We start from the raw sequence: 24,224 nt of genomic DNA, 5'->3' as shown, positions 1-24,224 counted from the left end.
CTCCCGTCGCCTTTCTTACTGTACGTGACGACGACGATGTGTGTATGTGGTGAAACGATTACTGCTGCACGTTAACACCGTCATCATCCACCGCCTGTCTTACCGAATTCATCAGTCGCAAAGAAGAGTATTCTGAGTGCGTTGTTTTGCATATCGCTGTTGTCGTTATTACCATCAGAGTCATTGGCGCACCGTCTTTTTTGTGACTCTTCCTCGTGTGTCTATTTCTCCCTGTTTGTACGTGTGTGGGCGTGTGTGTCTGTGTATGAGTGTGTACGCGCGCGCTAGCGTCGCTCCTACTACTATTACCGCTGCTACTATCGCTACTACTTCAAGCATCGTCGTCGTCGTTCGCTATTACGAAAACAGAAACAAAGTATTGTGCTCTCTCGTAAGCGACCCGTGCCGCCGTTGCTGCAAGCCGCGCCGCGTGCTCAACCACTTATCAGCAAAAAACACACCAACAACAACAACATATAATGTAATAATATCATCATCAACAGAAATACAGTTAACCGCAACATCAGCAAATACAACAACAGCTACAACAACAACAACAACAGCAACAATAGCAACAAACTTGGTGGCCGCGCTTGGCTTTGGCGAGTTTTGACAGAAACAATTAAGTGAAATAAAGAAAATTTAAACTGCAAACCTCCTTACCGCGCGCCCGCAGCTTCGTTACCGATATCTTCATAGCTCTGAAATTTTTCGGGGTTCGAGGGTCGCGCTGCGGCCTACGTCCTCCATCATCATAAACGAACCAGTACTCTTTAGCACTCTCGTGAGTATCCCGCTGCTTACGAAATCATCATCGAATTAAAAGCTACATAACCATTATCAACAACATCGTAATCGTCCTTGTGCTCCCATTTTTCGCTCCATCCCACAAAATCACCCATTCATCCAGCAGACCTTTATGCGTGTCATAACATCATGCTGCTTGCCATTATTTAATAATAGTAATAATCATACTAAGGTAATCCCATATTTTAATTTGAGAGCTCGACTCATTACATACGGCCCAATATGAAGTAGGCGAATGGCACTACTCACCACACGGTGACACCACTTCTGCCCTATTCGGATCATCTTAAATCGGTATTACTAGAAATCGCTATATTATTGCACCGACACTATATTACTACAACTTCTACATAATGTTGTATTATATGATGATGATACCCTAACATTTATTGTTTCTTCGACTAGTACGATCGTCATCAGCACACAGCACTGAGTGCATCATCTGTTTAATTGATTCTATCCGTTAGTAACATCTATTTCGGAGAACACAAGCGTTACAGTCGAGGCATACAAATGAATCTATTTATCTATAATAGGAATAATAATGATAATTAAGTTTGCCCGGTGAGTCGCCCGCAAAGCAGCAACCTTGCTAGAAGCTGCAATCAACCAATTCCAATTCCTGCCATTGCATTTCTACACCTGCACTTTCTGATCAAAGCTATCTTATTACCCTGATAATAGCCTCTGGTATAGTGCACGTTGCTTGGACAGATCCCTTGCGTTGTTAGCGACAAGATCCGTTAAACAGGTCTAATAATTGGACAGTAAGCGAAAACGCAGTACTCAATGAACTTTCAAAAGGAGAGTAACTGTGAGTTGCTATAAGGTGCAGAATGAAACGCCTTTTAATAGAAATAGAAAATAAAATGATGAATTATGATGAGAGAACTAATAACTACAATAATATATAGAACAACAGAGAACGGATAAAGTCAAAAAAACAATTGTATATTACATATGATGGCGCATGGTCGACATCGTGCTCAAAAGACTTACTATACCCCTGTCAATCCTGTGGCCTTTCTGTGTTTTTTTGGCCTTTCTGGTATGAAGTGTTGGTATGGGTTGTCGCTGCTGAACAAATATTTGTTAGTGCTTATCCAACTCGTTTCCAATCTACACAAGCGAGTGTTCTTCAAAATAGTTTTTTGCCCCTTACAGTGCAGCTCAAAACTGTTTTCTACATTGAGTCTGCATCAACGTACGTGTAAACTGCCAGTGCTAGAGTAAATGGTTGTATTTAGTTGGAAGCGTGCGGTCGTCGCCTGCAACCACTTCGTCAAACTTGGAGGCAGTAAAACGCGATTGACTGTTGGTCAGTTACCGTAACTACACGTTGCAGACTACGTAATTTAACATAGACTTCTGTTACTAGCGCCGCTGCTGGTGTTGCTACAGCAACACCAGCAGCTTCTACGTGGTTTGTATTGTTCATGTATGGGCATGTTTGATATCTATAGCAAATGTACTTATGGTTTGATCATACTCGTGAACGTGTTTGAATGCTGTGTGGCGTATCATAGACCGCCCGCCAGTCCGCTTGTCTGACTACTGTTTTCTATTCTAGCGCTCGCCTATCCGCTGCAGTACTTCTCTTTTCTCAGCCTCTCTCCGTTCAGTTTTCGTCGGCGTCATCGTGTGGACTTTGACCGGGCGACTGCCCGTGCATCCGTTGCTTGATTGCCTCACTGATTGGCTGCTGGGCAAGCAGCAGTACCAGCAAACAAACTGCTCGCACAGCAGCACCGGCACATAGAAGCGCTAGATGGAAAAGCGCTGTTGTTTGTGGCTAGCTAACCAGACAGCTTGCTTTGGGCCGGTCAGGCAGCCAAGTCGCTGGCGGCCGCTAGTTAATAGTTCCCCCGTGCCTATTACCAGCCTAAAAAACAGAGCACAACAAACTACCTAGGAACAGGAGGCCAGTTAGATTACCCGATCCGTTGGAAATGAACGCCTAAGCGCATACAGAGACGGTGGTAGTTCTGAGCAATTTGAATACTTGAAGCGCTCAGCATCGCCGAGAAAGCCGACAGAGGACGAAGCAGGTTCGCTTTCGACTGCTCCAGCGTCGAGCCACCACTGGCAGCATCGTCGTAATTCAGCTCCTGCCTTCTCCTCGTCACCATTCTCCTCCGGGAAGTGTAAACACTAAACGGGCAATAACAACAGCAGTACAAAGATAAAACCAAAAAGGGAGGCTCCATTTGTCCGGCATTCGATCGTAGGCCACGACACTTTGTTATAACAGAAAAATCTGATTCCTCATTGTACTTCTTGCTTTCCGTACAATCCTAATAATGACTGTATAAGCCATGAAATAGTTAAAGTGTATTTTCACGTCCGTTTATTGAATAGGTAAAAAGCAATATGCTCTAGTACGCTTATATATAACCGATATTTGTGTAATGCTCATTTCAGTGGTTTTTACGTGAAAATTTGCTTAAATATGTATTGAGCAGTTTTCCCGGAGACCCTTAACGGACCCACACTTGGTGTGACTATATCGCGAATTTTTCGAGACGTCTTTTGCACGAACATGGTTTAGAAAAAAAATGTAACTAAAATTTGAGAAAGAAATAAACTCATGTTCCTCGCCTATTTTGCTATGTTTTTAGCCGATCTTCTATGTATCTATGATGCAAGTTTCTGCAATTTATTTTGATAGATTAGCAGTGACGCAAGAGGTTCGGGGAAAACATAATCACATTCAGTGAGGGGCCAGGGTTTACTTGATGGCTTCTTCGTTTCCTCGAAATCTTCATCTTTATATCCGTGGAAATCGGTTAACTTGGACCTTTTGGCATAGAGGTCCTCCATTAAGATGTATCTATGATTGTGCAAGGACGCTTATCACTGAGATAAAGCTTAGCATTGACAGTTCACGTACGAGTTATTCGAAGCGTACAATAACAATTCAAATAAAGATGTGTTAGTTTCTTAGTTGTTAACTACTATTTGCATCATTTGCATCAGTTTAAGCCAAAAAACTACAGGCTGTGTTACTGTCTTCTTTAGGCTCGGTTACAATGAAGCTGGTGATGAATCTTTTTAACGAAGGTGTAGTTAATTAAAAAACGTGCTTTCCGAGAGCGAAATAGAGTTAGTCCTGCCAAATAAAATGGTATCGGAGCAGAATTTTACATACATAGATATGCAATAGACATGAAGGGCTATAAGCTGTATTATTAGCAATGCAAGTATTTTATCTGTAAGTTCTGTAACGGTAGATGTGTGTACAAAAATTTGAACAGATTAGACTTTCCTCGTTAATAATAGATTTAGTATCTTATATTCCTTTTAAATATTTAATTCAATCATTACTTGTAAAAGGCGAAAGGAATCCAACCATGCTGCAATTTCGCTGGAAGTGGGCCATGACTTTGCAATTTTTAGATTACAGTTATGAAAGCGGAAGACAATTTGTGGTGGGCAAAAGCGTATCTCTAATGTTTTGTACTTGTTTCGGAAAATCGATGCCTTTCAAAAGTATTATCAGACAAGAAATTATCACCCATTTTGGATGCTGTATTTAGTGGAGCGTTTTTTAGTTTTTGTAGAAGTCGTGTATTTTCACTGTTGAGAATAGTTGTAGTTTTAGAAGGTACAACAATCAGGATGGTATTTCTTCTATCGCTGTCCTTCGTATGCCACTAGTTGCTAGAGCGCTACGGTTATATCCTGTTTTTGCAGCTTTTGCAAACGTATGGGAGAGGTTTAGAAGTTCGCTTGTTAACTGCAAAGAGGACGGTTGCTTTTGAAAGAGGCATATAGCAGAAGAAGGTACACACATGTCAGGCATATAGTCTAGTCTGTGAGTACTTTCACTCATTATTATTATTATTATTATCACTTATTTTAATGACGTACTTTTAAGGTGCCTGATGTATATGGGTATTGTTATTGATGCTTATGTCGCTTTGCCTTGGTGCGCATTGACTTGCTTTGGAGGCAGCAAAATACTCGCTGCTATGAATCGAACATGACCGATGCCAAATCTGTAGTTGCGCTATCGGGAACACGCACACTATCGCCACCACTGCCAGCACCGTCATGGCCACTGGAGACCGCCGTTGTATCTACCCATACTGGCAAAACAGCAGCAACGTTAGTCCGTTTGATGCCGCCACCACTGATCGGCAGCTTGCTGCTGCTGCTGCCGCCAGATTAGCATCAGTAGTGTTTCTGTTGCTTCTATGACGGCGCTTGTAGTGACGGTGCCGAGGACGCAGCACAGGCCAACAACTAGCGTCATATAGTCCGTCATAGCACAATGCGCCATCGTGATCCATCGTGTAACCATAGCAGCACAGCCACCGACTCGGTGACAGTAGCGGCAACAGCTCCCACAGCGACGCCAGTGTCTATGTTACTATTCGAAACCGGCGCACTATAAGCAACAACTATAGGCATGCATTCATGCACAGTTATTGCAGAATAGGGTTATAGAATAACGCGGACCGATTCAATAAGGGAATTTAGTGGAGCGTCCAGCTTATTGGTGGCAGCGAGTGAGAGACGCGGGTGTCCCTACGAAGAACTCATAGGCCAGCAGCTCTGCAACACATCAACCAGCTCTATTTGACCGTATTTCGACCACCTCTACACGCAAACATTATTATTACAGTCGACGACCATACCTATTCTATTTAACACTCTATGGACGATCCTTCCATACGCGGTATTATCGAAATAAGCCGCCTGTTTATTTTAAATATTCTGCATGGAAACGATTCGTTTACTCCACGTACCGTACCACCAGTTTATTGTAAGCATAACTTAGATAGAAGCTTTCGAATATGAACATACAATGCAAAAGTGCTTAAACAGAGGAAACCGTATCATTTAAAATTTATCTACGATGTTATCGTCGGGCAAGCGGCAGGGTCAAAAACGATTACAACGTCTATTTGCCAATGCGATAATGCCCGCTCCAGGGGAAACGAATAGGACGTCTTAAGGGAAGGCAAGCGATTCAACCCGAAAGCACATATATGCGAATGCCGTCCAGTGCGTGCAACATATGGTGGATGACTACCGTTACCAATTTGATCTCGTCGTTGCTCTCCAGTGGCATTGACAATACAATGGATAAATATCGCCGCTATCTTGAATATCAGCAAATGCACATTGAATCGTTTCCGTTGGAACGAAAGGTCGTATGCAATGCGAAGGTTTGTTGAAGGAGGCCACGAAATTTGCCGTTGTTCTAACATCATAAAATTCTACGATTAAGCTGAACAGAATAAATTAGTAAAGAATGATTGTATGTAGGACTTCTATAAAACTGATCTCACATAGTCACTGCCCTGAGGCTACTTTGTTCTGATATAGACAACCAAGTTTAGGGGCTTAAATAAGAATATTCAAAGAGATATGAAGGTCATCTGTGGCTGTACCTAATACCCCATCTACCACCTAGTGCCTAGAACTTCGATCACGTTAAAAACATTCAATATTTTATGAGTATTTAGTTCGGTCCGTGAGACAGGAATAAGGTGTGAAGGTTCCGTTTCGTCGTGCTTATTATTTTTCTCTACGTGGTAATGTGCTTGTACTACAAAAATTGATTTTACGACACCGGCAGCGAAATATTCAAGTCGCTCAGATGCCTGAGCCATGTCGTTGATTTCTCTTTTAACGTCTAAGAGCATTTTGCGAATTATAAACCAAGTTGCATCCGAGTTTGTGCCCGCAGTTATTTCTTCAAAGAAGTTCGGGCAAGTTCTATCCTACTTGTTTTGTGAACAATGTGGTGTACATTTTGACTTGTTTGATCGTTAATGACGCACTGGAGAGTTAGGAAGCGGAGAAGGCAGAGTAAAGCCTACGGCAGAAGGCTTTACTCGGAGGAGAACGGCAGGGTAAAGCAAGAAGCTGTCTCCGTTGATGTAGCTCATGTATTAAATTCATATATCTTCAAATACTTATGGATCATCCGTATAGTTACCTTCGATATTTAAAGGCATATTTATTCGTAAACTGATGTGAACTTATTATCAGTGATTCTTGTCTGAAGTGTGTATTCCGCAACCACTCGTATAAGAAATGGTATTAACCTTCTGACAGTTTTCTGCCTCTGAAAATACACTGGCATACATAAAGCTATGTATGTCGAAATAAACAAAAAGCAAAGTATTCACTTCTAGTGCGCTCCTGAATTTTAATTAACAAACAAATTATTATTATTAAACGAAATTGAGATTAACTTACATAAATTTAAAATTTATTTATCAGACATGAATCTGTCAAAATAACTTTTACTTGCTGAATAGCTATCTTTAAAGAACATTCAAAATATGATTGACTGATATGTTAGCCGAAACAGAAATGGCACTTATACAAGGAGAAACTAAATGTTTGCTGTGGTGAGAACTTATTAGAACAAGCTGTTCTAGACAGTTTTTGTTTAAATATTGAGGTATCATTTTTGGAGAGTTCAAAGTTCTTTGCTCTGTCCATAGTGCCAAAGGGCTAGCGATGCAACAACAAGCACAAGAGGCCTGACATTACGACAAGCCCATTTGTTTCTAAAAATGGTAGTCTGTGAGGCGTTCGTCAGCAGTTGAATGGTTGATACATGGCTAGCGATCGCCAGTCTCCCTGTTTTTCGTCGTTGACCCCGCGTCATTGTTCTAGTTGTAACATGACTGTATGGGTAGTCATGTGTACTATGGTCCTATTCCGTCTTTCCGTCGAACGCCTCTCCTGTCAAGCACAGCAGTGTTTACATCTCGCTGTTTCATCAACTTCTCGCCTTTTCGTCCGCTTGTTGCCCCCAAGTGCGACTCCTCTTTTTTATGTTCTATTCCGAATTCCCTCTCTTATTCGCGCTCGATTAAAGTAACTGTAACGTCACACTCTTTGTTTCTGCGATAACCTAAGGTTCCTTTGACGGCCTATTGGGCGACAGAAACAACAACTATATTATCAGTTTCAGTAGTACCTACCTTCTTTTCAATTGTTTCCTTTTTCACCAATCCTTTGTCATCATCGGCAGGTGCTTTAATGTGAATCAGTAGTGGCCCGCGGCATGCTGCTTGTTATACATGGTTATATATACCTCACATGAAACAGTATATTTTTTCATATTAAATGCTATATACTTTTTCTTTTTAAATATGGGTTCAGCTGCATTATTCTGTTGCATCTAGTTCCTTATCCTTACTGGCTTACCGAGCAAATCGTAATGCGTGACTGTAACCGCAATGATATGAGGCTTGCTTGTGGTGAAAACCTGAAACCGCTTTCACGCTGCTTTAATATCTGATTTTGTAGAGGTTCTGAAGAAAAGGTGCAAATAAACGGACATACTCCTTTTTGCAGACAACCTTACGATGATTTTCTTAAAAAAATAACTCCATTCTATGCCAACTTGCCATTGTCTCACAGTGATTTACTGCTAGCAACTATCACGGAGCCAATGTTTCAAAAACTAGGTCTATTAAGTGCTGGTGCTGAGCAAGTGGGCCATTAATGGTAAATGATAGAAGACTTAAGTCTGGGACAAACACCAATTGAACACTTCCGTCATTTTGCCGATTTAAGATTTTAGCGTATGTATTCAGTATTTGACAACTGGGGCCAGTTTCCGTCTTTACATGCTACGAAGGATTCTTTAAATATTTACAGCTTTGTATATATACATATATATGTATACAAAGCACTAAATGATATAGCGCCTCAAATTAGCAGTAAGGTATTGCCTTTTTCGATTGTGATCTTAGCGTCCGTTTATAGAATCATATCAAGTACAAGTTCTCAGGCAGATCTCACAGCTTGTGATCTGCTCAAAGCCCCGAAAAGTAGCACTTTTTTGTAACGTTTGTGGAGACATTTTCCGAATCTTATTAAAAGATTGTTATGTCTATCTCTATAACCTCTATTTGAGAAGTTCTACTCAATACGTGTGAAATATTCGTTAGGCGCCTCACTGTTTATTCCTGTTGTTATTGCTGAGACTATTAGATGTTCAAATATTTATTATTATTATTTTAGCTGACCTTTAATGTTGATATTTGGCGCGTGGATAAATGCCATAACTACGGAACGAAAATTCCTGATCCTTTTACAGCTGATCCCACCTTGTATGTGGCACACGATTTTCAGAACATTTCGAATATAAGTAGAGCACGTTTTACTTTGATACCGACAAAAAAATGCTCTTCGTAGAATGAGCTGGTCTTTGTCAGCAGTGCACACGCCGCATTGGTCTGTTGAGATAACGTCTCAGTTAATGAGTCCTATTTAAATAAACAAGTTTGTATATTTTGGAGATTGGACAGAGCGCGAACAGAATAATTATAACCATGGAACCACTTTCTTCGGCAATCATATGATAGCCACACTGACTGACTTACATGCAACGGGACAATCTTTGTAAAGGAAGCCATCTCTACAAAGGTGTATCCAAAAGTGATGACGCAGTCCAATTAATCAAAACGAGCATCGTATGGTTTTTACATGCTCATACTTCAAAGTATTTAGGATGAGCTTCTCAACCTTTGATATCTGGTGTGGTTGCACGGAGCATGAGTAATCAACTGAAGCAATAAATTATTACCTTTGCACAGAAATGGCATTTTGTTCCAACACGCGTTTTAGTATAATCGATGATCTACATATTGGCAAAAAATCATTGTATACACGCCTTTAAACTTGCCCTTAAAAAGCTTTTGTGATTAACGAATAGAGCCTTGATCGAAAATATTTGCGCCCTAGAAAAATATCAGAGCAAACACTCGACTTATGTCAATGTGTAAGCATAAGGTATGGGGGTGGTAGAAATGAATGCAATTTGCTGAAAAGAAATAGCACATTCTAATGCATATGATACCTAGAAATTCAAATTTGAGTTTTGAAAAAAAATTTGTGCTTCGTCGATACTTCGTAAAGTTTGATTGGATGTATCTATAATCTAAAAATCACCATGCAAATACGAAAGGTACCGCTCTTATTGACACATGTTATATTAAAAAACAAATTACTAGGACAGAAGTTTGCTGCCCAAGCTTCGACAGCGTTGATTAATACCGTCATATCATTACATGCTCATATTTTTTTAACTTTAACATGCTTCGCGTGAATTTTACTGGTAAGTGAAGCCATTTTCTGGATTTTCGTTTCGTTTTAGGACTTTAGCCTCCCTTTCTAAACTTATGGGCTGCTAGCTGGACGTTTACATAACGAACACAGATAAACTATATCAGCTTTATTCAAGCCTGTGTTCAGGTCGGGTTCTAGTATTTAAACCATTATCATCGTTTTAAGAATCGTGTCCCTTGATCAACGATTACTATTATTTCAGTTACAAACGATCTTTCAGTTTTGTTAAGCTAAACGATATGTCGCCACCTACCCGTAAAGCAATTCAGGTTGTTAATTGGAGTCTAACCGACCTACGTATTTTTGGCTCGCATATTATTTCATAAGGTTCTATTACGGAACGTTAGCTTATGGGTCTACTGGAGCACTTCTGATGCCTGCGATATGGTCTACAAGGTCTCATTGATTGCGCTACTGCTTAATGGACAAGCCATACCTATTTCGTAGCAATACATGTACACGAAATGTATGTAAAAGTATCAGCTTTTAAATATTTTATTCTTAAAGTAGATATCTGAATAAAAAATAAATAGAAAAACCTACTGAATATGGAAAAGTTCACTGCGAATAATACATAGTCGTTGATTTGAGACATCTATAACACAAATCTGTCTTTCTTTCGGTATAACTATTTTACCGAGAGTAGCATTTTATTGACATGATAATTGTAAGCCTTTCTAGACTATTTTGTAAGTATCGACCGTTTGCTATTTTTTTTTTGTTACAAAATTGTAATACTCAACTCAATCGCTGTTGCTAGTTTTGCTTGATCAAGCTTTTGCTCTTAAAAGGAGTCGTGTATACGAGAAAGTTGGGTCCTTGAAATAGACAGGCGTGCCCCATTATTGACAACGAGTGTTTGGACTCAGATAATAGGTGTTTGCTGCTAATCAGATAAGGCTTCATATCAAGACAAAAAAGGCCAGCTTCGTCAAAACAGACTGTGGATATACGTCTTCGTGATAGCTTAGTGGATAACCTATTTGTTGGGATACGTTGTGGTATCGGATTCAGATATAGACAAGTTTCGTTTCGTGCTGGAAGCCAGCTATTGTATGCTGAAGTGGATACCGGATGTAAAACTCGAAACATATAGATTGTGAGTACATGTATAGAAAACCTCGCTTCTAAATATCGGTCACCCCTTACAGATTCTTTTGAAAGTTTTAGATATAATTCTATTCCTTTTTCGCGGCAGATTTTATATGATCTATATTTATAACAATGATCGATGGTTTTCAAAAGCCGATGACAATTATGGATTTGCGGCCAAGGTGCTATCGGTATTCCTTTGCTTAATTTAATTTGGTTAGAGTTAGCCCGCGTTGCTACGCAACTAGCATTGCTATTTAATTTTCTATTCCCACATTTTGATTATAAATGATTAGCAAACATTAGTAAATGAATAAAAAAAAAATTCTCTAGCACAACATAGGCGTCTTTTATTTAAATAACGTCCCTAGTGTACGTTAGAATTCTGTGTAGCGTATAATCAGCTGCTTTGGTTTCAATAGAAGACGTGAATTTGACTTATAATATAGCTATGTATCGTATTTCCAAGGCGGATATGCCATAGATTTTCCTCTTAGATCTTTATGTAGATCAGAGGCAAATCATAATTTTGCCAAGTATTGTAAGAACGTTAATTTCTCATAAATTGAATATAAGTCCTGCACTCCTGACCATCTCTATCTAACTGAGATGGATCACATAATGACCTTTTAAATTGTTGATTTTCAGTGAAGTTGATGAAGATAACATCAAGTCCACCTAAGAGATCGCCATCGAACTTAGACATTAGTTTATGTTCGGTTTGGACAACGGAGTCTCTAATCACAAAGCCATTAGGACTAGTTCATACGATGCATATTTTGTAAATGGTGTGAGAAACAGAAATAAGAATTTGACACGCATTATTACGCATTGTATATATTGAATTAGTCATGATTCCATTCGAATGTCTTGTATCCTGTTGATCGCAATAGTCTATAACGGTATAATTCGTATACATGGAAAGTTGACTGACGGATACATTAAAAACTGAGTCAGTGCACTGCAAATCTAACGTTCTAGATGTATGTATAATCTAATCTTAAGCTGTATTTTTGTTAAACACAAAACATTTTTACAACTTATCTCTTATTGTACAAAATATCAGGATTGGCGATAGGCTTGATTCCAGTTCACCCGCAATTATTCTAGAAATCTCATTTGATTTCTTTTTTCCGTTTATTGATATGTTCAGCGGGTCGTGACACCAGACTTCAGATACCTGTAAAGTATGGACGGTTGGGTAGTATATTCTCTTGTGTTCATAGACGTTTTACACCTTTGTATTGCAGCAATAGTAACTACGTATTATATTTGTATATATAGTAAAACAAATGTAACATAGATAGACCAATATTGAAATTTGTATTCAAAAAAACAATGCTCACAAAATTTCCACTGTGTTTTTTATCGATTTAAGGACCCCGTGATCCTTAACAATGAGTCTTATAGTGTTTTATTAAGTGTAATGGTCGTCTTTGTAAGTGGTGGAATTGAGAACATATTGAACCGTTGACTTACTAGGAGCAAGTCCATTTAACGATGACTAGATAGTACTTAGCGCGTCAAGAAAATAAACAACACAGCTACTAATTCGTATACGATTAGACTATAAAAACCGTAAATATTAAGGGGTATATTGCCAGTCTTGGACCAAACTTAATCTTCCAGATGGCGTAAACAACGAAACCTGTCTGTTAACAAATTTGCTTAAGCGACGGAATTAGGATACCCGAAGACGGGCAAGCTGTCAGGATAAAGCCGGAAAGTAAAGACTATTGGTCAAGTTGTCGCAAAAAGCAGGCCGATGAGGTCCCGGATTGCCGCAATAGGCAGGCCATCCTTGAAGTGACCGTTAATACTAGTAGCGGCCTCAAACTGTACTATCCGACGCAAGAGACGGAAAAGGGTCTGGCGATGAACTAGTGTCGACCAAAAGAGACTTGATGGATATGGAAGAAAAAGCGTGTGTTATACAAGAGATAGGCGCCCATATACCATACTACGTCGCCAGCTCCGGTCCGTAAAAAACTTTAAGAAGGGAAAGTATCGGAGACATGCTACGAGCAGTACGGAACTGCCAGGGCCGTTGGAAGAGTGGCGGAGGCGCGTAGTCACTACGGAGGCGATCGATCAGAAGAAGCGTTACTATGAGGACGTGAGATCATCAGCACTAGTCGCATTAGGAAACGCGACTGCTGCGTGGACACAGCGGGGCAATAGCAATGCTAAACTGCTACGGTCAGAAAAGTAAGCAGTAAAGAGCTGTTAGTTCGGATGTGCTTTAAGTGCAAAAGCTTTAGCTGTTAGTCGATAGTGTTGGTTAATGTATACTAATTAAGGCCACATAATACATTCAATAATATCTAGTCATATGTATATATATTCAAAAAAAAACGAAAGTATTTTGCTAGTTAGCCCTCATTGCACTTAAAAAAGTGAGAGGTACGCAAATTAAGTCCTCATTGCACTTAAAAAAGTGGTCCTCATTGTACTTAAAAAAGTGAAAGGTACGCAAATTATTACGATGAAAAGCGGATTCTGCACAGTCGTCATTGCACTTAAAAAAGTGGGAGGTACGCAAGTTATTACTATGAAAAGCGGATTTTAGTGTTCAATACATTCGTAACAGGGACGCTCTACCTCTACTTCTATTGATTGATTACTTGCAATGCTAGAGCGTTGGCTAATGTGGCTATTACTTGTAATGCTAGAGCGTTGGCTAATGTGGCTATTCACAACAATGACTAAAATTCAAGCAGTTTTATTGATTAAGGGTATTGCAGAGCATACTTGCAGCAACGAATTATACAAATAATATTTGAATGCCCCTGTTACAAACGAGTTGCACAATTAAATATGCCCTTTAACTTAGCAAATTCGTATTTTCTGGTCCGAAATAAAAATTTTCAACTATTCGGAAACTTTTGCTTCACTTGGTATGTATATGCGCGACTGAATGTGTGTCAGATTAACCTTACGCGGCATTTGTAGATATATTAGAGCAAAACTGCTCCATTGAGCCCGTAGAAGCGATATACGAAAGAAGAGAGGCAAGCCCCTAAAAACGACAGGGGAAACGCCATTATGTCTGCTTAAAAGAGAAGAGCCGACAGTGGTCAAGACCACTAAGTGAAACTTAAAATGCCCATCAGACTCATAGTACATTGAGCAAAATACATACAAAATAGTTTTAGCACGAATACAACTCTGTCGTGATAAGAAGAAATAGACATCATAACATTGTCAATGTGAGTCATCAAAACGTACCAGGACTTACAGTCAAGCGTTCTACCAAAAAACGAGGTCAAACACGTTTGTAGGGTGTTAGTGTGGGGCCATAGGGCTACTAAGACAGAATACACGAAGACAACAGCTGCAGTCAGTGACTTCTCAGGATGTTGCTACGATGACAGCCCTCTGATTGCGCTTTTTAGAGGTACCATGTTTCATGATTTAAATAATGTAAATCACCCCAACAGTCATAAAAGGAGGGTTTTGAGTCCAAGTCATATAAAGTTTTTAAGGTCTAATTCAACGGGTTAGGACAGTACTTAAATCATGTTTATTTCCTCGTGTCAACATTCAATTTTTGTATCTGTATGATGTTTAAGGTAGTAAAAAATGAACATATTAGATCACACTTGCTCTGGGTCTTAGCAAAATATGCTAAAGTGGCCAGTCTCAACTTAAACGGATAAAACCGTGAAGGACCAATCACTTTATAATGCCTAGTCTATAAATGTTGGCGGGTTTTCATCCGTTCCTGTCGCATCACCTGTAGGTCCCCGATCTAAAAAATATTACATACTGTCCGTTCTACTGATAGTTACATGGCTTATGCCATAGCTCGTCGAGCTCCAATTACTACTTTATTCTTCTATAAGAAGGCAATAAAAAGCGATTTAATGGTAAGTAAAAATAGGTAACAAAATGTTGGAGGTGGCGCGTATTAGTAAAGAGAATTGCAGTGGCATGTTACATAATAATTCATGGTCAAAAAATAAGGCTATAAAAAATGTTAATGTGACCAAATATATAATTACAATTTTAATCAGAAAACGGCCAAGATTTGGCCGAAGAACAAGGATACCTGAATCTTGTATTAGGTACCATACTTAACCGTCAAATGTAGGTTTGGCTCTAGGTAGGCTCACATGCTATGTACTAGAAGATTTAGCTGACACAGTTTCAAAGTTCTCATATTTCGCAATTTTATTTTATTCGATAATTTTGACCGGAATTCAATAAATCAACGGAACATATTGATAAATAGACTTCACTAGCATAAGCTTCACAAAATGTTCCGGTTTGTCGCCCCATTTCACGAAACTTCTGAGTCCCGCCATAGTTCTAGCTACAGCAGAAGAATACATTTGTACACGTGGACTGTTGCTTTTGCTCCACTGCATCTTTTTTACGGCATTGATTGCTGTTAAGGCAACTTTAGAGTCAGGATGTTGTCCTGGATCTGCTGCTCTTATACAGTGGTGTCTTCGTAGCCAACTAAACTCCTTCGACTGGTGCAGTTCTCGAACCACGTATGACTATGAAAAGCAGGGCTAAAAAGTCAGTACACCGTCTTTAATGTTTCCTGCCTTTGTAGCGCTAAAGCATGATTGAATGATAATGTAATGGTGGAACTTCAATAGATTAGATATTTGAGGAGAACTGATTGGAGTAGACTTCTCGAAATTAGAGTGAGAGGCGTGAGCTAACTCGAATGAGATGGCACAATACAGAAAGGAAATACCGAAATATTAGTAAAGATTGGCACGAGTTCAACTCGTATATAATAACGTAAAATAACCTGAAAAAGGGTTTTTGAGAACAAAAATGTCATAAGTAACGACGAAAAGACAGTTATGCATATATAAATAGCAAAAGTTTCACTTGAATTGGTATATATTACAACTACAGATTCTATACTTATTAGGAGGACGTTCAATCCGAGATAAGACTAATGAACAAGATGAGATTTATGAACACATCTTCCTCCTGATTAGGCTCTTCATTCTTTTTCCTCTCTAAAAGCCCGTGGCCAGGTTATCGTAGTCTGCGTGCACCGAACGGACGTTAGTACATCCGAACTAGTTGAACTAAGCTGAGCCCTTTGAAATGTGCAGTTTTACTTCGTTGCTACGGCTTGTTAATCACTACTATTAAATCACACAGCTACTGTTGCCGAGCTTAAATGCTTGATGAAGTAAAAAGTATGGATCACCGATAAACCATCGGTATTATAAGTTTCAATTGTAACTCAGATATTTGCCGAAGGATAGTTAAACGGTGTGATTAAATTGACTGGCATTCGTTTGATTTATATACGTATATACATTTCAAGCACAGTTCACTGCAATTTCTTATAATTTTGGATGTTTCTGCTTTCATAAAACTGTATCTGTAAGACGGACTAAGGTATCATATAATTATGATTTAAGATCGCGATTGTGACTGATAATTGCTAAACGTATTCATATTATTAGATGGAGCATCTACTGCCATGAATGAGCCAAACAAGCAATTTTTGCATTTATTTATTTGGTAGCAGTTTTTTTTTAATAAGATAGGTTTTATATTTAAAATCTTTTGAGGAGGGAACCTTACATTACGTTTCACAGCTAGCAAAATCATTTGAAAAATTGGAAGATGTATTACACACAAACAAAGTTAAGCCCCTGGGGACCTATCACTTAAATTGGCACTCTTCGGAGCGGAAATGTAGAGTACCTGCCTGAAAGCAGCGGGAAACTAAAAAAATTCAACGAAAAATGCATCCCTCGTGATATAACGATCTACGTTTTATTCTGTCAGTTCACAATTCAAAATCAGTTAACAAAATACTCGCGTGGCACTCACGTGACAAGACACGGGTAGATGTGTAGAGCCCTCACAAAAACTAATCAAATGACGGCTTTAAAAATGTGAACTCTCCAGTTTAATGCCACTAATAGTCAGATTTCGGTTAGTTAGTAGTATATAAAATGGTTGGGTCATAATAAATATACACCAAAAATGGAAGAATCGGTTATCCCCGAAATTCCGTAAAAATATTCATACATAAAAGGCGTAGCTATCAACAGTATATTACTACCGAACAAGAATGCAAAATCTCATCAGGGTTTGATGGTTGAGTCCGTAAGTAAGAGCTGCAACACTAGGTGAGGGTTTTGTGTCTCGTAAATCGTGGACTTAAGCGCAGACAATTTCAAGCTGCATGCATTAATAGGATGAACGAAGCTTAATATGATAAAGGAAGCAACATGAATATACATGAATTATTAAGGTAAACATTAAAGCAACACCGGAATGCAGGTTGAACCTTTTCTTTTTTGGAAGTAATTTGCCTACAAAACGCTTTTATGAAATATTACTTAGAACTCTGACAATATTTCTGAAACAAATTCAACATTTGATTAAAACGGTTGATGTTTGCAAGCCACACTCTTATCAGATTTATCTTAAAACTGGAATCACGTGAACGCTATCGGCAGAGACAACATGCTAAAAGTTTAAAGTCTATAGTTGTTATTTAAGCTTTGGGTCTAAAGCTAGAAAACCCATGAACAAATCAAAAAAGCAACACGAATTCTTTGAGGCCCTTTTCCGATTCAGTCCTTTCCGTTGGTCAGAATTATTTTTTTTAACATGGAATGTCCTGATGAAAACATTTCCATCCATTGGATTCGTTTTAATAGGACCCCGTTTGGTTAGTATTATGTCTATGAGTAAGCGTTGTGTGACAGGCCGAAAATGAAAATAGGTAAGCTTGGGCTTTTAATCGCGGTTTGTAAGCAAAACAGATCTGCGCCTCTGAACTACAAAAACGACCTTTGTCTTTTCACATTTAATTTACTAAGCATAATAAAATTTATGGTCTGACGCTTCAACATGTCCTCTATTTTAATATCTGATCTTATATTATTTAAAAACGTCGCCACAGCTTTTTTATCCCTTGAAACTTTTATTATTTTTCCCCAAATTTCTAATTATAAAACTCACCGATAGCACGCAGCATCTGTTTTACCGGTGACCTTACAGAGCAAATCTACTTTTTAGATCAATATTTGTACTCAGATGCGCATTATACCGTAAATACCTTTAAAAAACTAGTTCAAATTTCAAACAAATTTAGCAAAATTAGCAAAGTTATGAGTGATTCATTATATATATATATATATATATATATATATTCATTATTAATACTCTGCATTCTTATTCCTAATTCCTACATTGTATTTTTTACTTTCGTGAACAACGTCTTTGCTGCTTTTATGAGTCATTATAGTTTTAGGAAATCGTTTAATAAGAAGCAGTAAAAACCGCATTTTAAGTCATTCGTGCGATAGACTATATCAGCTTTTGGTTTGTCAAAAGTGTCGTTGAGACCTCAATGTGCAAGCTTATATTTGTGTAAATTTGGAGAAACACTGATATTTATTACGGGCACTAGTTGCGCAGACAACTTTCACCATGATGATAAACGTTACATGTAAGTTTATCGTATTTGAAATACAATCTGATTTCCATTGGACGTTAGGCTGAGTACAACAACAAGTTATAGTTTATATCTTACGCTACGGTCAGCGCGACTTCCCTTACTCGTTCCCAAGCGACAATGATACCGGCAGTATACTGTTGGTGTAGCCGCCGTTTACTAGAGAACTTCCTTTTCTGTATTGAACGACGCAGTGCAGACCAGCCCACGCTTCACCGCTGACGGGAGCCGTTGGCTGACAGCATGATAACCACGATAATACATGGTTCGCGTCATACTTACATAAGCGAAGACTTTTTAAAGGGGACAAGAAAAAATAAAGGCAGTTGTCTGCTGGCGAAGCAATAGCGGTACCCGTCCGATAGCAGTTGGACGGCGTTTTTAACATCTCGTGCTATACATCTGGCGTTCTAGTGCTAGACAACAGCAATAATACTGCCTGCACGACTGCGCCGGGTGTATTGATTCGCCTTGTAGATCGCGCGCTAGAAAAACCGTTTTTTTTCTATAGCTGCACCGATGAATGGTGCGAATGGCGAGATCGTATATCGCAGTGGCGCTGTAAGCAAGTACTGCCATAAAAGGTGAAGAGCTGCTGTTGAAAGACTGTACACCATGTTTCTTACTGGACGTTTCACATCGCTGCTAAACGCGTTAGGAGCGTTCTAAAATAATAGATATTTATATTTATTCTAAAAATGTTTGATTGAAAGACCATTATTCAGCTATTGATGATGAAATCATATTTCGATATCCATATATAAACAAAAATACTAGGAAGGCAAAGCAACGAGAAAATACGTATTGAAATTCGAGGTGGCCCCACACTTCCAAGAAACAACCAAGGTAAATATAGCAGCCATGGTTATCGTTTGTGAAGGACTATTATAATACGTTTTTAACTTCGAAGGGTTGTCTGGGCTAACTTTTTCGGTAGCTGAACTCAGTCGCTAGGTGATGGACGACATTTGGCTTGCGAAAAACATAAAAATAACAAAAGTGCCAATCCAAAAGTCGGGTACGGATTTAAAATAACCATACGAAACCTTCGTTAACTCTAAAAGCCAAGATCATTTGCAACATAAGTTAAACAGAAATGAACGTAATCGATGAATAGTATTACAGAAATTATCATTATTCAGAAAAGTGAAATACACAGCTTTTGAAGGGTTCAAAGCAACTGATTGAATTCGTTAGTTTGATAGACCTCCAAACATAAGCTACAGACAACGGAAGCTAACGCTATTGGTGCATTCTCGCTAGAACGCTCTTTTGCTGAAATGCTTAGAAAAAGAGTCCCACTGCTACTTGACGATAGACCCATTTGCGCCGAAACCTTCCGCATCGATTTTGTTTCCTGATGCTGTTCACTTCTAAATCTAGCTCAGCCCACCGCCTCGTGTTTACCCCAGACATCATAATAACTTCCTACTGTCCACCTACTAATGATTATGGATCACTATTCTCATACTTCCTGTCATCAGGATGCATCAATAGCTCCTTCTCAGAAGCACTGATATGATGAAATCTTTTCTCAGTTCTAACATTTGTCCTCTAACATAAGATCCTCTCAAGAAGTAACCATCATCATGTCTGTACACTTCACAACAGCAAGCAAACAACAGACGATACTGCATACAATTTGGATAGAAAGCAGTAGAACGAAACGTGTATATACGATCAGCGCCCTAAAAAAATATAGTACGACAAATGATGCGGTTTCTACTGTATATATCTATATACCCTTGTCTTTCTCATGAATGATTTGGGCCGAAAGTCTTAGCAAGTCTCTATCAATATAACAATAATAAGCAAATATCATATACCCTATGAAAGTTGGATAATCCTAGATTAAAGCAGAACGTTTATGCATGAAAGTAAATTATACCTTTACACATACTTGCAGATATTCTTAATAGCCTCTTCGATTCCACCTAACCAACCAATTATTTAATTTCGAACTGAATATTATTGACGACAATGATCCGGCAAATCATGCGAGTTACTAAACCAGCAACAGCCGTATGCAGATATCTCTGCCTAATATTTGCCACGATGGTACCTATGCACCCTTCAGTCTTCAGACGTTCAGTAGGCTGTCGCCTATCTGCAACCTATTGGCTTAACAAGCTTTTAGTGTGATGTTTAGTAACGGGGCTATAAGAGACAAAATATGGAGAAGGACAACAACAGGGTCAGATCAGTATAAGCACGCAATAGCAAGATGTTACTACGGTTGAATTTATGGGATGACCAAAAAGTTGCTGTGCAATAGGTGTACATCTTTGGCGCCTCGTCTTAGATGTTTGACATGCAATGGTCCATGTGCTTGGCTAGTGGTGAAATCAGAGTTAAATTACACCATTTTTTCTTACCTGATTGGATGCCATTCTTCCGCATTTTTCCGTTATTACAATAAAACTCTTTGTAAGCTACTGACACGTTTGTTGAACCCGTGCCTAACAGAAAACACAAGAGATGTGGACCTCAATGGAAACACTTTCCGTCCCTTCGTAAATATGGACAAATATTTGTTCTTGTCATCATGTTGTCAGCTTTGGCCTTATAAACGATTTTTGATATTATAAATAAAGGATACTGCACAAGTTTTGAAGGCTCACAGCTTATGAACAACCCGTACTTTCTAACGAAAAAGGAAGCAGCTGAGTAAAAAAATACCATTAACAGTTTATGTACGTATATAAGTTGTTATAACGCGTACCAATAGAATGCGTTGTGGGTAACGCATTTGATATCGCGTCTTATAGTTTAGTAGTTTCTAGGGAGGCACCACCTCTCGGGTCAGGATATTATGTGTGGGCCCAAAAAATAAAGACTTGTAGACGTTTACCCAGGAAAAACGCCTTGTGTTGCAGCGCATGAGGTTTCCATTAAGGTTTGAAGCATACCTAAAAGATATCAAGGAATGGTGTCTGTGTACGACTTCACGGCGAAACTTCCACAGGACTATCGAATAAACCCAGGTATAGCTGAAGCCGTACCGTCGCCAGAGTGAGCCAAATTGCGCAATAGGTTAGGCTTGTGTCCGCTATAATCTGCGGGGCTTCTTCTAAACGAAAGATTTTAGCGCTAATAGCAGCCTGATTTGGTACATTCCTAGCACGGAACGAGGGACTGGTGTTGGATACGAAATTCGTGCTAGCGCCTATTAGGAATTAGGAAGGTCTTGAAATAGTCTGTGTCATGAGAATGCAATAGGCAGACCCTCGTTTGAACAAAATCGCCGTTAGATTTGATGCAAGCGCAATTGTTCTTAGCTTCTGTATCGAGTACAAAAGAACACGGCGCTGTTGCGGATTGCGGGAGCCTAGCCTGGAGCCGCAATCATGCTCTGTCACCTCGGGCATTGAATGACTGCATAACGGGTATTAAGGCGCCTCCATATCGACCTTGGCGTATATCTTCAATGCAGGGAAATAATGGCTAAGTGTGAAAATTGCCGAAGTTCGAACTTTAGAGGCCCAAGCGCATGTATTTGAACATCTGTCCCTATTCAAAATCATCTAGAATTGGAGAGGCAATCGGTTGCAGATTATTCCAAGGTGCGTACACGCAAGGCTTAATGGGAGTGATCCTAGAAAAGAAGGTTCTAGCAAAGAAAACTGGTGCCGTAGTGTACCAGGGATGGTACAAAAGTGGTACTACAAACTTTAGCGGACTCTCAAATGAATATTATCACATACCTGTAAGTTTGGTATTTAGCCGGAAACGTGTACTGGCCTATACCATACCGGAACACATACATAGATAGCGCGGCCGAGTGTTCTCATGTCTAGGTCTTTAGTATTTCCGCTGCCATCGTTATAAAACAACAAGGTATAGAGTAAATAAATAGCATTTTACGGTTAATAAAGTGTGTTCACCACAAATGTATAATTTGGGGACATAATATAATATTGTTGTTGCTGTCGCTGTGGCGCGTGCGTACGTCGGCATCTTAATATCAGTGAGGCCGTCACAACGGCGGTTGACTTCAAGTTGACAGCGCTGCTCATGGACCACAGACCGCGGCAACGGGTCAGTCGCTTTCACCAGAAGAGTTGTATCTGAGGCCATGGACGATAGAGTAACAGCGACACCGTACCTTTTCCACCCGCTCTTTGGTTTGCCGCCCTCTAGTTCACTAATATCCGCATCAGCATCATGTCTTCACTAGTCGCTTCTACTGCGTGTTTGGCCTTCCCCGTGGCTCAATTCAGCTGGGCTTTCCCTTCTTTTAAAAGTTGAGTGGCCGGGTATGTGGCCCTACGTCTATAATAAACGGTCTGCAACAGTGACACGATCTATGCTATGTGAGAGTGCAATGGCAGCGGCAACAGCAGCATGTGCGCGTGAGCTTCGAGCGACAATGAATGCCTCGGGCTTTGCATTGCTTCGCTTGCTAGGCTATGGAAATCATTGATATTAGGATAAGATCAACGGAATTGATTACTGTCGAACCTACATCACTATTCAATAATATCATACTTTCCTTGTCTATAATATCATATATATACTCAAATTGGCGGCAAACCAATGAAGGAGCCCACGTATGTCCTTATTCAGTTAGAATTCGATTGGTGGTCTATCAAGGACATCTATTTATTAAACTAACAGAAAAAAAACTGCCCGTTTAAAAGGAACGAATGGTGCATTCGTTTTCCAAAAAAAAGTCCTCGAACGTTTTTGCAGCGATTGCCATCTAGGCTACGAGCAAGACGTTTCGGCACGTTGTCAACTTAAAGGCAAAACTACTTATTTTTGCCCCATCAAGGAACCAATTATGAGGTTTTGATGAACATTTGTCCACATAAAAACGATGTGATTACATTTCTTGAATGAATAAATAATAGGTCTAACAACTTTTTTATGAAACTTTATTACACAGGTCAGAAAAGCCCAGTTTTGGAAAGCTCAAGATTTTAAGTTTCGAACGATGTTCCGGCCACACTTATATCTCCATTCTATGAAACAAAGAAAGAAATTTGCCAAGTGATGAGACATGGTTTGGTTACTTTTCACTTCAAATAAAACTGTCTTTCATGTCCATCGATTTCAAATAATTTCACACATGTATGCATTCGTGCAATAGTAGAGAAAGTTTGTTGCATGAATAGCTCTGCGTTATGTTCGCTTAAATAGTTACCCTAAATAGTTGTGGTCAATTCCTTAGATTCTGTTCCAGCAAATATGTATGTTAACCCCGTTGACAAAATTATATTGGATACATCACCATCTCTGCACACGGATCATATTGCAGAGTTTAACCCCTATGTTTTATGTCCAGTATCGCCGTTAGGCATTTTATCATGCGGCTAACTCTCAGCCCGAAACGAAGTGCATTTGTGCTTGGGTACAAATCTAGACCACAATGTGTCCCTACGATTAGCAGGCAAATACGTTAACCACTAAGGCATCATGGGGACATTCACAGTTTTATCCAAAAACAATGAATTTTCCATAACGAATTGTTGGCTACTGGTAGTTTGTGTATTAGAGATCGACACAATGTTCTCGGTGCATCTATAATATATTTGTACGAGAAACGTACAAGAACATGTGTCTTATTAACCTAAGTTAGTAATAATCTAAAATAAACTGCTTACGTATTAGCCAACATGACTACTTCTATTGCTCATTTGGCCAAATAAAACGTATAAAAGTTTGTACCACACGCTACCATTGCTACTCATAATTTTTCGAATTTGGTAAACAAAGATGCGTTAAGTTCACAATTCTCAGCGAAAGAGTCACTTATGTAGTA

The 24,224-nt window shown here is 39.2% G+C and overlaps 2 protein-coding genes across 4 annotated transcripts in view; both read left to right on the top strand.

Annotated features, from left to right (window-relative positions):
• Positions 1–656: 656 nt before the first annotated feature.
• mbl (splicing regulator muscleblind) overlaps positions 657–24,224 on the top strand; it is a 155,780-nt gene continuing 132,212 nt past the window's right edge. Inside the window, exon 1 of the mRNA XM_086969036.1 lies at positions 657–784. The gene's annotated coding sequence lies outside the window, so the exon portion shown is untranslated. The remainder of the gene's footprint in view (positions 785–24,224) is intronic.
• LOC111262330 (uncharacterized) lies at positions 1,111–13,886 on the top strand. Of its 3 annotated transcripts, none has more exons than XR_015311887.1 (5): positions 1,111–5,575; positions 5,745–5,981; positions 10,240–10,378; positions 10,789–11,011; positions 11,653–13,886. XR_015311887.1 is itself a non-coding variant. In XM_086969037.1 (4 exons), exons 1-3 carry the CDS (start codon positions 5,531–5,533, stop codon positions 10,357–10,359), a joined length of 402 nt encoding a protein of 133 aa, XP_086825163.1. In that variant the 5' UTR covers positions 1,111–5,530; the 3' UTR covers positions 10,360–10,378; positions 10,782–11,342. The 3 variants fall into 3 exon arrangements, 1 of the variants encoding a protein (XP_086825163.1); XR_002681532.2 differs by having other exon boundaries at positions 10,782–11,011; XM_086969037.1 differs by lacking the exon at positions 11,653–13,886 and having other exon boundaries at positions 10,782–11,342.

Source organism: Varroa jacobsoni, unplaced genomic scaffold (assembly GCF_002532875.2).
Source record: "Varroa jacobsoni isolate VJ856 unplaced genomic scaffold, vjacob_1.0 scaffold_650, whole genome shotgun sequence".
Lineage (NCBI taxonomy): Eukaryota > Metazoa > Arthropoda > Arachnida > Mesostigmata > Varroidae > Varroa > Varroa jacobsoni.
The sequence above is the reverse complement of the archived record's forward strand: the minus strand, read 5'-3'. Positions and strand labels throughout refer to the sequence as shown.